This window comes from Pogona vitticeps, chromosome 4 (genome assembly GCF_051106095.1).
Source record: "Pogona vitticeps strain Pit_001003342236 chromosome 4, PviZW2.1, whole genome shotgun sequence".
NCBI lineage: Eukaryota > Metazoa > Chordata > Lepidosauria > Squamata > Agamidae > Pogona > Pogona vitticeps.
The window spans coordinates 101,581,267-101,595,357 of record NC_135786.1 but is presented as its reverse complement, the minus strand read 5'-3'; the positions used below and the strand labels follow the sequence as shown (position 1 = coordinate 101,595,357).

Below are 14,091 nucleotides of genomic sequence, written 5' to 3'. Positions count from 1 at the left end.
TAGTTAAACTATTTCTCTCTCCTACCGTCAGGGAAAACACCTCCTGACCATTTGGCATCTCATTCCACCAGAGCTCTTTCCACCTCAGTTGCCTTCCATCGTGGAACTGAGATCCCTGATATATGTCGTGCTGCAACATGGTCCACACCTTTGACCTTCATCAAGCACTACCGACTAGATGTCAGAGTGTGCCGTGATGCTTCATTCGGCAGGACTGTGCTCACATCTTCTCTACCGTGATGTCCCACCTACCGGTAAGTGAAGCTTGCTAGTCACTCATATGTGTGCATTCACAGAGGCCACAAAGAACAAAAAGAGGTTACCAACCTGTAACCATAGTTCTTCAAGTGGTCCTCTGTGAATTCACACTACCCACCCATCCTCTCCTCTGTCCATCACAGGTGTTTTATCTAATTACTACATAACTTTCTACCCGGCGACAAATTTTGGGAACTGAGAGGAGTGGTGGGTGGGAGGAGCATGTACCTTGTGGGGGAATCACACCATAAAATTGTTACTTTTAGCTCTAGAATCTTCCGAGAACATCAGCGCAAGTGCAGACAAGACCCATATGTGTGAACTCACAGAGGACCACTTGAAGAACTATGGTTACAGGTAGGTAACCTCTTTTTTCTTGGGATGCTGATGAACTGAAAGGTGTATAGTGATGGGAAATAATAACGGTGAGTAGCGTTATTAATGTAGAGGTAATTTATATTAATGTGATTAATGCAAATGTTTTAACTGTATTAATTGCCTTGGATGTTTATAGTAGTAATTTGGATTTGGTGAACATAGTAATAGTAAGAAAAATTGTATTATAGGGTACATATAAGTATTGGTAAGTTATTGTTATATGTGCATGTACTTAACTGTTTGTTTATGAGGGCAAACTGCTGGGTTTCCCCTCATAGAACAAACTTTTTAAGGGGGGAGGTATGTAGCGATCACCCTGCTTTAGCTCAAGTAGAAGATTATTGGCATGTGCCAGTGAGAGCTGTTGGGAGGCGGAGCCATAGAAACTAGAAGGGAGGGGTGAGTCTGAGTCTAGAGAGTTCAGTCAGAGAGACAGAGAGGAGAGTTTTGGAGTTGAAGGCAGAGGGAGAGTGTTTAAGGAGTGATTAGTCAAAGTGTGACCTGTATTAAGATAGAAGAGATTAAAGTAAAATATTGAAGTTTTGTGTAAAATTAAGAATGTGCTTAAGAACTAGTCCTAAAACAACTTGTAATTAATAAACCTGTTTCTGTTTAAAAGTTCAGTACTGAGTGGACATCAGTCTTTCATAGGAGATATAGGTTGATAAAGAGATCAACTGGTGGCAGCGTGTTAAAGGGTGGTTTGGGATGCCTTCATAAGCTGTGTGTTTGGTGAAACAAATGGGCCACGGGGTAAACATCACACCTTCATACTTACAATTTTTCAAAGACACGATCATGGCGCATCCTGATGTCTCCTTTTTCCCTAAAATGGTCTCCCACTTTCACTTGCCTCTACCTTTAGCCTTCTTGACTTTCTTCCCCAACATGTCTTCCACTTTGGAAAGGGATCTCCGCATGTTGGATGTTTGTAGGGCATTGGCCTTTTATATTTCTCAGACTGCTTTGTTCCATTTTTATCAGAGGTGGTTTGTCCGTTACGATACCTCTTCAAAGGGTTCTCTCATCTCCTTTCAGCGTCTTTCTCACTGGGTTGTTTCTACCATAATTTTTGCTTACCAACTAGCTAAAATACAGTTGCTGCAATTTGTTAAGGCTCATTCAATGACAGCTGTCTCTACTTCAACTGCCTTTTTATGTGGCGTCCCTCTCCAGGAGGTGTGCAAAGCTGCTATGTGGTTCGAGCCTCCAACTTACAACAGACTGGATGTTCGCGATAAAATGCCTGCGGCTTTTGGAAGAGCTGTGCTGTCAGCTTCTATGGCGTGACAGCCCACCTGTGGGTAAGTCAGCTTGCTACTCACCCATATGTGTGATTCATGGAGGCCACAAAGAAGAACAGGTTACTTATCTGTAAAAGTAGTTCTTCAACTGGTCCTCCATGAAGTCACACAACCCACCCTCCTGTCACTGTCCTTCCTTCTCAATCGTGGGACAGTGGTGGCCATGGGAGACTGATATTTGCACACCAGTACATGCGTGCTGAGAGGGGGGAGGGTTCTATTCTCTTAAGCTCTAAAATGTTCTGAAGTTCCGTGCATGTGCGCTACAAAACCCATATGTGTGGCTTCACGTAGGACCACTCGAAGAATGACATTTACAGGTGAGTAACCTGTTTTTATTTTGATTAAAAGCAGCTTGTCATTTTCTGCAAACCTGATAAATGATGGCTGAAATCCTATTCACATTCCTGGTGGGAGTAAGAGTGATGGTGTTATCAGCTGTGGTGATTTTTCAGGGGGGGGAAGGGTTTCCAGTGCTCCCCCAGGTCCTGAGGCCTCTGTGAGGGGCTGTGAAAGGAATAGGAGTCTTTAATTTGCAGAGATTGCCTCCACTGATAAAATCTTCATACTGAAGGCTATTCTTAATTGCATTTGTACCATTTTAATTTTGATCAACCCCCTTCCCCCCTTTGGAGGAAATGTAGAATATATCTTGCATTTCCTCCCAAAATTTAATGTGGGGTCCAAGATTTTATGGTATACTCCGGCTAATTAAAATTGGAAGTGAAAACTTTTGCTGTCTTCATTGTAGCTGCAATTTCTGACAGTGAGGATGTGCTAGGCATGCTTGCTGTCACAATAATTGCTCACAACATTCAAAAGCATTCTTTACCAAATATTTAATTTTTCCTGATTTCAGCAACAGTAGTCTTTAATCTTCTATATTCTGTATCAGTCTCGGCAATCAGTATGCTACATCAAAGTCAACGGGCTGCTTTTTACAGCTTTGAAAGAATTGTATGAATTCTTTTTAAATGCAGTCTGCAGCCCTCGATTATTCATGAAATCAAGCAGAATCAGACAGTGTAGAAATGCTTTTGTTGTGAAGCACATCAGCATTTCTCTGCCATCTTTTAAGAAGACTAAATCAAAGGGATTAAGAACCCAGATTTGAAAACCACAGAAATATAATCTGCTTTAAATAATCATATATATTTCAAGAAGTATTTTGAAAGTTTGAGCTGTGGTGTATATGAAAGTGTTAATCAGGACATTAGATAGTGCATTAATTAGGTTTACAAGTTTATTTATTAGACTGAACTAAAATTGTACAGTACTATAAATTAGTATTATTCATCTTAAACTGGTTTTCAAAAGAGGGTCCAAAATGAAATTGATTTAATGCTTTTGTTCAAGCGCTAAAATCCTTTAGTCTCTGTTCTAGGTAGCCTTTGCTCAACATCAAGCTGAAGTTGCAACGGTGGGAGATTTTGATAAAGTTTGTGCAGAGAAGATCCATTGGAGTGATGGGATTTTTGGTAAGCGGATGATGACTTGAGTTTTGCTACCATCATTTCATGTTTGATGTATGTTATTTAAGATAGTGATGTCTATTTTTAAGAATTAATGTATATATCCAGTCAAAAACTATATATTGCACAATGGTTATTAATAAGCACTATAGTTTGAACCAGTTCTACAATAGGGCTGGTGGCCCTCAAGGAGGAATTGCCCAGCCCGCTTGCACTCCTGGAGACTAGCTTGGTGCTGATCCTCTGCTCACCATGCTGCAACTTTAGGAGAGGGAGCACTTGAGCATCAATTGGGGAATGTGCTCCTTTCTCCAATCCAGGCTTTTCTACATTTTCAATATCCCCACCCTTCTTTTCTAGTTATTCTGATTGGTTGCTAAGAAGAGCGCTCGCAACACTATTAGCTAAAACATTTCCCTGGAAATTTGACAGACAAAGGGCAAAGGAAAAGTTTAACAGAAGAGGGAAACAGTGAAAATTATGAATTTTTAATATACTCTTATGTTTATATCTACTATGAACTGTCTGGCCCTTAACTCCAGTAGCTATAGTTACATTTTTCTGAAATCTCTAAAGGTATTGTAATACCTTTATTAGGTAGGGTAGGTGGGACTCGTCAACCTTGGAAGACAGCCCTTCTAGGAAAAGGAAAACTATGATTTCAAACCTCTACTGCCTTGTGGCCATATCCACTGATGGAAAAGGCTTCAGGAGTTAACCTCGAGGCAAAATCCAGAGCTGGAATCCCGGAGACAGTTCGTGTCGTTCTGTCAACTCCTGCAATGTCCCTGGAACCAGTTGTATTGGCTCTTGCCTTTCCATTGGACTATTTCAGTGACGTGGAGAGGGGGGATTTGTTGCTTGGGTAACAGCCTATCCTCCATATTATTTTACTCAGGCTTCGTGCTCTGCTTCACATACAACATTGAAATAACACGGGAAGTAGCAGTTACCAGTTATAAGTCTTTGCTCGATTGGCATAGAGCATGATGCCAGGGGCTATTTCTGACGATGGGAGTGGTCATTGCACCTCACTAGGTAGCTACCGCCCATCTTAAACTGGGTAGTACCCAGCCAGTAAGATGCTGTCTTGCCATGGTCTGTTAACCAAACGGGGTGCGTAGGGTTTAGGGTTTGAGCCGACAAGCACATTGATAACCATGCAACAATCATAAGAATACTTCGGCCCTAAAGTTGGGCACCTGGAATGTTTGGACAATAATCCCTGGCTTTTCTGACAATTTGCAGGAAATAGACAATGTTTGCAAGACAGTTGTCATTGACATGGAACTCAGTAGGCTGCAGATGGATATTGTTGCCCTACAAGAGACGAGATTGCCAGACATGGGATCTGTCAAAGAAAAAAAACTCCCATTCTTCTGGCAGGGAAAACTATTAAATGAGACCAGGGAATATGGTGTTGGCTTTGCAGTCAGAAATGCTCTGCTGAGATCCATTGTCCCACCTACTGTGGGGAGTGAAAGAATCCTGTCTCTGCAGCTCCACACATCAGCGGGACCAGTCACCCTCATTAGTGCATATGCACCAACACTATTTACAACAGAAGTCAAAGACAAATTCTGGCAGCTACTATCAAAAAAATCTCTGAGAGAGAGCTGCTGTTCATTCTCGGAGACTTTAACGCTAGAGTTGCTGCTGATCGCAATTCTTGGCCCGCTAGTCTAGGCCGTTTTGGCATTGGGAAGATGAACAAAAATGGCCAACGCTTGCTGGAATTTTGCTGTTATTATGGTTTTTGTGCCAGCAACACATTCTTTAATACAGAGCTACAACACAGAGTTTCCTGGAGACATCCAAGATCCAAGCATTGGCATCAGCTTGATTTGATCCTCACTAGACGTTCTAGCCTTGTGATCACACGCAGTTATCAGAATGCTGATTGCAATACTGATCATTCCCTGGTGTGTAATAGAGTAAAACTGCGAACAAAGAGATTGTATCACACAAAAAAAGGAAGGAAGACCACTTATTGACATCATCAAGATTCGCGATCAAAGAAAAGTGGAGGAATTTGCTCAAGCGCTTGAGGAAACCCTTTCAGGCCTGACTGATGCAAATGCACCTGAACAATGAGAACATTTCAAGAATGCTGTTTATAACACTGCCTTGTCCACATTTGGCAAGAAGACCAAAAAGACGTCAGACTGGTTTGAAGCCCATTCGGAGGAGTTGATGCCAGCCATTGAGGATAAGAGGTGAGCCCTAGCAGCATACAAAGCCTGTCCTAGTGAGTACAACTTGCAAGCTCTTCGAGTTGCTCATAGCAAAGTCCAACAGGCTGCCAGGAGATGTTCCAATGATTATTGGCTTCAGCTCTGCTCCCAGATACAGATAGCAGCAGACACGGGTAGCATCAAGAGAATGTATGATGGTATCAAGCAGGTTTTAGATCCAATACAGAAGAAATCTGCTCCCTTTAAGTCTGCTACAGGCGTGATCATCCAGGACTGAGCACAGCAGATGGAACACTGGGTGCAGCACTACTCTGAGCTATATTCCAGAGAGAATGTAGTAATCGAAGAGGCACTAAATAACATTGAGTGCCTGCCTGTCTTGGAAGAGTTGGACAGTGAACCAACTTTAGCAGAAATAAAAGTGGCCTTGGATTCCCTCGCCTCCGGCAAGGCACCTGGAAAGGATAATATTCCTGCTGAAGTGTTGAAGTGCTGTAAAGATATCATCACCACTGAGCTGTATGAAATCTTTTGTCTTTGCTGGAGGGAAGGTGGAGTACCACAGGACCTGAAGGATGCAAACATTGTCACATTGTACAAGAACAAAGAGACAGAGGTGACTGCAAAAACTACCGTGGCATCTCTCTTCTCAACATTGTAGCGAAGCTGCTTGTCCATGTTGTGCTGAAGAGACTCCAGGTGCTTACAGATAGAGTCTATCCAGAATCACAGTGTGGATTTCGAGCTAATAGAGCCACCACTGACATGGTATTTTCCCTCAAACAGTTGCAGGAGAAATGTAGGGAACAACAACAGCCACTCTTTGTGGCCTTCATAGATCTCACAAAGGCCTTTGATTTGGTTAGCAGGGACGGCCTTTTTAAAATCCTTCCCAGGATTGGATGTCCGCCTCAACATCATCATCAGGTCCTTTCATGGGGAAATGAAGGGCACTGTAGTTTTTGGTGGCTCAACATCAGATCCCTTTGACATCCGAAGCAGAGTGAAACAGGGCTGTGTCCTTGCATTGACCATGTTTGGGATCTTTTTTGCTGTCATGCTGAAACATGCTTTTGGAACTGCAACAGAAGGTGTCTATCTCTGGACTAGATCAGATGGAAAGCTCTTTAATCTCTCTAGATTGAGAGCAAAGGTAAAAGTCCATCTGAAATGAATGTGGGACTTCCTCTTCACCAATGATGCAGCTGTTGTTGCCCACTCTGCTGAAGACCTCCAACAACTCATGAATCGTTTTAGCAAGGCCTGCCAAGACTTTGGACTAACAATCAGCCTGAAGAAAACACAAGTCATGGGCCAGGGCGTGGATTCATCTCCCTCCATTACCATCTCCATGCAAGAATTGGAAGTTGTTCATGAATCTGTGTACCTTGGCTGAACAATCTCTGATACACTCTCCCTAGATGTTGAGCTGGATAGCTGCATTGGCAAAGCAGCTACCATGTTCTCTAGACTCACAAAGAGAGTATGGCTTAATAAGAAGCTGACAGCATATACCCAAGATCCAGGTCTATAGAGCCTGTGTCCTGAGCACACTCCTGTACTGCATTGAGTCCTGGACCCTTTCTGCATGGCAGGAGAGAAAGCTGAACACCTTCCATATGTTTTGCCTCTGACACATTTTTGGTATCACCTGGCAGGACAAAGTTCCAAATAGAGCAGTCCTAGAATGAGCTGGAATGTTTAGCATGTATACATTCCTGAAACAGTGACATCTACATTGGTTTGGGCATGTCGTGACAATGGCTGATGGTCAGATTCCAAAAGATCTCCTGTATGGAGAATTAGTGCAGGAAAAGCACCCCAGAGGGAGACCACAGCTGCGATACATGGATATCTGCAAGTGGGAACTGAAGGCCTTAGGAATGGACCTCAACAGATGTGAAACCTTGAGATCTGGGCGTTCAGCCTGGAGGCAGGCGGTGCATCATGGCTTCTCCCATTTTGAAGAGACACTTGTCCAGCAGGCGAAGGCAAAGAGGCAGTCCCGAAACCAGCAAAATTAGGGAGCTGGACAGGGGACAGATTGTATTTGTCTTCAGTGTGGAAGGGATGGTCACTCTCGAATTGACCTTCTCAGCCACACTAGATGCTGTTCCAAGACCTCCATTCAGGGCACGTTATCATAGTCTTTCGAGACTGAAGAATGCCTATGCAATTGTAATACAGCTGTTGGTAGGCAAGTTTGTGCTTGACAGTATTTGAGGAAGCGTGCAAAAAGTGCTAAAAATGTTGCACTCCTTGAGAAGTGCTTTATGTCTTCTATGAAAGCTTACTTCCCCTACTTGTCTCTCCAGGTCTGTCTCTTTCATTTTCATTCTGCAATTCTTCTTGCCCACAACTTGCCAGATGTGCTCTTCTGTCATGCAAATTGTGCTTCAGGCACATGTTCTCCACAGAAATCTTTTTGTTTCCTTGCAATCTATCCAACCTGGCAAATATATTTCAAATATATATTCCTTATGCCGGAGTATCTGTTTTAATTCTAGTTTTCAGCAAAATTCTTAGAGGATTAGAAAGTCCCTTCCTGATGTACATTGTTTCATTTCCTTTGGGATAAGTACAGTATATACAAATAGTTCACTCTTGATGTTTTTAGACATGTTAGTTCATATAAGTGACTATTTTTAACATGGATTTCACTATCTAGTTTTAAAATAAAGTTTTATGGCCATAAAAGCAATTTTAAGTATCAGGGGATTTTAAAGCTGTTGATCTTGTGTGTAACAGCAGTTTTTCTGTTTTCTAACTGTAGAATGGCTTAGAAGCTCAATGACATTCCAAGATGATCCTTGCAAAAAGTACTATGAAACTTTATTAGTAAATCCTATTTTGCTTGTTCCTCCAACAAAGGTAATCTCGATTTCTGAGTTATTTTGTGTGTGTGTTCTAGTGAAGTTATCAAAAGCTAAATTTTCTTGCTTTATTTTTATTATTATTTTTTAGGCACTGGCTGTTACATTTACCAATTTTGTAACAGAGCCACTGAAGTACATAGGGAAAGGGATTGGAGAATTTATTAGAGCACTCATGAAAGAGATCCCAGTATTGCTACAGATCCCAGTGCTGGTCATCATGGCAGGGGCAGTTCTGGTATGTATATATACTTAACATCATACATATGAAACTGTAAAAATGAGTACAACTTACGGTGTGTTTGGACAATCATTTGATACTCTTGAAGCTATTTAGGAGAACAGTTAGCTACGTAAGACATACTTGGGCAAACACCTATCACAGTTTCTCCTGATAGCACAAAGATTGGAAGACAGCTTGTACTGGAAGAGGCAGCTGGAGTGTAAAACTTCACTTTTTGAGTAGAGTCAGAATCCTCTTATGAGTAAAATAGCCTAGAAAACAGCAAGCAGATTTAAAATTAACACACTGGGGCATTATAAACCTCAAATGTGAGTTAGCATTTGCCTCTGGATGCACTGATCTTATAGCAATGGTTAATACATCATTATAAATCCATGCTTTTAATAGACGTAAGTGAATACAAAGGAGAGTGACAATATAGTTCCATTTTATATAGGACAGAATTGCAGAAGAACCAGTAGTGCATGTGGTGGGTAGCTTTGCTGGGTCTCGGAGCCAATTTGTCCTTCTTCAGGCTGCAACCACATATCCCTGCTTTAGGCATGCCAGCAATATGAAATGAAAATTGCTAGTTGCAGCTCAGAAACCTCATAGAAGAATGTGTTTGATATGTTGTGCATAGTTTTTTTAAAGCTTCCAGTATCCTTTTTAGAACTCAGAAGTGTCTGGTTACTTCAATTTTTTACAAGTTGTTGTCTAAGAAAAGTAGAGGTAGTTGAAACAGCCTGGGTTAGTTGACATTTGACGTTTTGATACTGAATTTTCTTTTCAATAGTGCACTCAGTAGCCACACTTTATCCCACTTTGACCAGTATACTGGAAATAATGGTCCATCATGTAGAAAAGCTGTTGAGAATATTAAATAATAATAATAAAGAATATCAACATTTTAAATCACAGGTGAATGCAGAGCTTTAGAGTCTTTTTTTCTAACAAATTTATATAAAAATTATTAAAAGATGGGATGGAAACACAAATATCATTAATGATTACAAAGTTGTTTCTGCCATAGATTTTCTGCTATGGTGCAGGAAGATCAGTTACTTCAATAAGGCAGTTAAGCAACCAAGACAAACATCCTCCTCCTTCACTTCCCCCTTGGAATGATCAACGAGAACAGATACCAAATCTACAACAGAATGGTGCAGGTGACAGAGGTGGCTACTTGATGGGAAACACTGATGGCATCCAGAGAGGACCTTATGATAGAGGAGATGCTTCAACAAACAGATACCAGTCTACAAAATCTGAAGCTGGCAGCAGAAGCAACATTGAGGTTTTGCAAGCAGGTGATATGCTGGATACCACAACAGGGAAGTCCCTGAAGTTGACTGTCAAGGTAACTGGCAAGACATTGTCAATAACCCTCGTCAGGTGTCATCTCCCCAATTGTTATTAACAAACTTAAAAAGCAGTAACAAGTCCTTCCCCTCTTTCATGACTTTGTTCCCTGAGAGCCACTGAAGATGGGAAACTACTGCTAGCATGTGAGCTTTACCTCTAAACAACAAACTTAGGAAACTGGGGTTCTTATATGTGTGTAGTGACAATATTCGAGGAGAAATTTCCTCTCATTAGATAACTTGGCTCTCCTTGTTCAGAAAATACCAAATTGGGGGTGGGGGGTGGGGGGTGGGGGGTGGGGGTAAACCACTTCTCTTCTGAGTGTTCTGATAACATTTGAGGAAGCAGTGACTAAATGGAGCTTCTGCTTCAATTAACCTGTTAGGTTAATAATGTGGCTTGACTTCTGTCCTTAAAAGTGAAGAATTCTGTGTTTCAGTCCTTCATTGTGGGTGGGACTGCTGATCTCCATGATGCTTCAACTTCATTGTGCTCTCCATCTGTGCATTTGGATCTTTTTTCCTTTTTTTCTGGATTATGCGGTGATTCCTCTTCCTCATTTTTTAGGACTATGTTTCCCAATGATTTTGAGATTGTTTTCGGAAATTACAGTGGTGCCTCGCTTGACGACGTTAATTCGTTCCAGCGAAATCACTGTAAGCAAAAACGTCAAACGAAATTTAAAAAACCCATTGAAACGCATTGAAAACTGTTCAATGTGTTCCAGTGGGCTGAATACCTGCTTGTCCAGCGAAGATCCTCCATACAGCGGCCATTTTCGGTGCCTGTAAAGCAAGGAATCTGTCCTAGAAAACAGCGGGGGAGCATTTTCTTCAGCCGGCGGCATTTTGAAACCCAAAGATCAGCTGTTTGCTGATCGTCGTAAAGCGAAAATCAGTTCCCGAAGCAGGGAACCAATCATCGCACAGCAAAAAAAACACCATTTAAAATATTGTTTTGTGATCACAAAAGCGATCGCAAAAATGTCAACATAAAGCGGATTCATCGTAGAGCGGGGTAATTGTCCAGCGGGGCATGACTGTATTTTTTTGCTCATAAGTTTTTGGAAGTTTTCCGCCATTTATGTGTGTGCAAGGGGGAGAAATCTCGCTATATTCAAATCATTTTGGTTTGGGTGGACTTTGCTTTTCTGGTTTTTCTAAAGAGGGGGACAGTGTATGGTTGTGTGTTGTTTTGTTTCTGTTTTGCTCCCCCCCCCCCGCAGTGATGTGGATTTTTAAAATTTGTGTTATTGTTTAATTTACTGCTTTGCTTCTGCTTTTTTGATGTAATTTAAGCGTCCATTGGGACATCTGTCAGACAAAGCATGAATGGGGGGGGGGGGGAACAACATGAAAGAACTTGAGAGACCTGTCCCTTTTTATATTTAGTGAAAGGATTGGTACCTGAAAGACCCAAAAATGATTTAGATGCCCCCCACAAGAGTCCAACACAAATCAAACTTAGAGCTTTCCCCCTTTTTCATACCTAATTTCCCCAAGTGAGGATTCTGATCTTCCAGGTTTCTAATTTACATGGATAACATGTGTGGATAGCAGAGCTTTCCCTCTTAAGAGTCACTACTCTCCATATGTAAGAGAGCAATGAAATTGGAAAAGAATAGGATAGGGCTAGAGTGCTTCTTTGTCCATATGATAAGTATAAACAGACTTGTATTTGCAACCATGTTGGGTGGAATCACTTGCAACACATAATGCATTTCATCACAGCAAAATGTTTTAGTATGTTTTTTTCAGGGAAGATTTGTTTAACTGACAAACTTTCTCTCAACACTGACAGTGCAGTCTTGTTCTGGCATACTAAGAGGTAAACCCCAGAGAGTTCAGTGAGATTGGATCCTATGTAAATATGAACCTAATTATTTGATCATCTTAATTGGCTCTGTGTTTCAGAGCAATCTGTCTTCAAATGAACATTCAGAAGAAGGAGCAGGAAAAAATAACAGTGACAGTCATCTGGTAAGTTGACAGTTTGTGATGCAACTCAAGAAGGGAGTTGGGTCAACATGGAGGAGTTAGTTCTTCATGCTTGAATTAAAATAATCCATGTTTTCAGTGAAGCTTATTTATTTATTACTTAACTGTAGTTTCAGGCTCTCTTGTTTCTTACATACTTAGTACGCTTACTGAAATAAACAGGGAGCATATTGTACTGAAGTTCTGTTTTGGATCTGGCTGAAATCCTGTTGCTTAGTGTAGTAAATTACACTAGAGTAGACCCATTGAATCAGTGGGGATTTGTTGATGCAACTTCATAAGTTCTATTAATGCATATGAGCCTTCTCTAGTTCAAACTGACTATGCTGAAGTAAACCACATTTAAGAGTTGGCCCATTTGGATCAGTGGAACCTATGGAAGAATTGCCTCACCAAATCTCACTGATTCAGTGGGTCTACTTTCTAGTGCTAATCAACAGGATTTCGTCACTAAATGGAATATTTTTGACAAAGTCACATTATTTTACTATTGCTTGTTGCATAAATACTTCACTGATGCAAGTAACTTCCTACAGAGTGAATTGTGTACTAAGCCAAGTGATCAGGCTACTGAGAGCACAGAAAAAAACAGCATATATCAAAGTCTGGGTGAAGCAAACACCACTGAACAAGACCAGTCTTGCCAGATGGAAGAACCTACAAACGGCAACCAAGATGAAACAAAACCTGTAATTAATGAGGACCAGAGTTTGAAACCAGAAAACAAGTCACATGGCTTAGAAGAAACCACAGAGAAGATAACAGAAAGTCTGAGCTTTTCTGTAAGTTTAACAGAGTCTCTCTTGTGTATTATGGAAAATAGAAGTGCAGTGTAGACATTTATGACTTTCCTTATAAAGTACTGCTGTACTAAGCAAACTCAGAGGCTTTCACCCAGTTGTAAGTCTACTGCAGTTCCTGAAAGCTGCAAGAAGGTGCCAACCAAGTAAGTTATGTTTTATCGTTTTTTTTTCTTTGTATTGTTTTGCTATTTCCTAAAGCTCACTAATAAGCCGTATTAGTTTTGGAAAAAAATGTTGATCCAGTCCTTTATGTTCCACAGTTGAGATTTAAGTTTATCATATTTCTGATTCCTACTACACTTCTTTCCAGTGTGTGTGTGTGTACAATATTTCACTGAATTCCAACTGGCAAGAGTATACAGAGTGAAACTCTCAAGTCATTTTGTCTGAATTAGATACACTGGGTTAGACTCAAATCTGCCATCCAAAGATAAATTAGTGCGAGGGAAGAAAAAGGGAGAGGTAACTGGAGCAGAAATATAGGCAGGCCATTTGTTTCAGAAATAATGTAAGACTTATTCAGGCATTCTGTTTTAAAATTGTGTTGAGGGACTCAAAGACATTTTTGAGCACTGTTCATTTTGTTCTCAACCTCCATGGAAGATATGGGTATGAATCAAAGTGTTAACTCCATTCAATGGACCATGGTCACAGTTCTCCACATAAACTCTTAAAAGGCTGAGCATTTAAGTCATGGACAGCTTTGTAATTGGTTGTTGTGGGTTTTTCGGGCTGTTTGGCTGTGTTCTGAATTTCTGTTGGCTTGTTTGGCATTTGTTGAATTTCTGTTTTTGTCTAGCTGTGTGGTTCATCATTTCTTTTTCCATTTTTTCTGTAAGAAAGGGTGTGAATCTTGTCCCAATCTTGACTTCTCATTTTTTGGCTGATAGTGATGTGTAGGCCTAGTAGTACTTTGTCTGTGGAGTCCAGTTTTTTGCGGGTTGTGTGGATTCTTTCCCGTAGGAGGGCTTGTTCCAGGTGGTCGTAGATGCGGCTGGCCTGTGGGGAAATGATGGTCCTTTTTGTCCTGAGGAAGGCTGGTATGGTTTGTGTGTCTCTGCAGTGTAGTAGAAATGTTAAGGAACATAGTAGGTGTGCTCTTTTGCATTGGAGTGTTTCCAGTCTCCGGGTCTGTTTGACTGTTTCCTCCCTGTAGAGGCGTTCAATGTATTCGCGAAGGCCGGATTCTAATGGTTGCTGTGGGTTTTTCAGGCTCTTTGGCT

The 14,091-nt window shown here is 41.1% G+C and overlaps 1 protein-coding gene across 9 annotated transcripts in view; it reads left to right on the top strand.

Moving 5' to 3' along the window:
* The window catches only part of CLCC1 (chloride channel CLIC like 1), a 47,984-nt gene that overhangs the window by 32,865 nt on the left and 1,028 nt on the right, over window positions 1-14,091 (top strand). For 5 of the 9 annotated variants that reach the window (XR_013544541.1, XR_013544540.1, XR_013544539.1 and 2 more), the window contains exons 7-12: window positions 3,325-3,418; window positions 8,381-8,478; window positions 8,572-8,718; window positions 9,737-10,063; window positions 11,982-12,047; window positions 12,602-13,011. Coding sequence is in view for 4 of the 9 variants with exons in the window: in XM_020784641.3 (XP_020640300.3) it covers window positions 3,325-3,418; window positions 8,381-8,478; window positions 8,572-8,718; window positions 9,737-10,063; window positions 11,982-12,047; window positions 12,602-12,847 (978 nt within the window). In the remaining 5 variants the exon portion in view is untranslated. The remainder of the gene's footprint in view (window positions 1-3,324; window positions 3,419-8,380; window positions 8,479-8,571; window positions 8,719-9,736; window positions 10,064-11,981; window positions 12,048-12,601; window positions 13,012-14,091) is intronic. The other 4 variants (XM_020784641.3, XM_020784639.3, XM_072998062.2 and 1 more) reach the window with 1 other exon arrangement.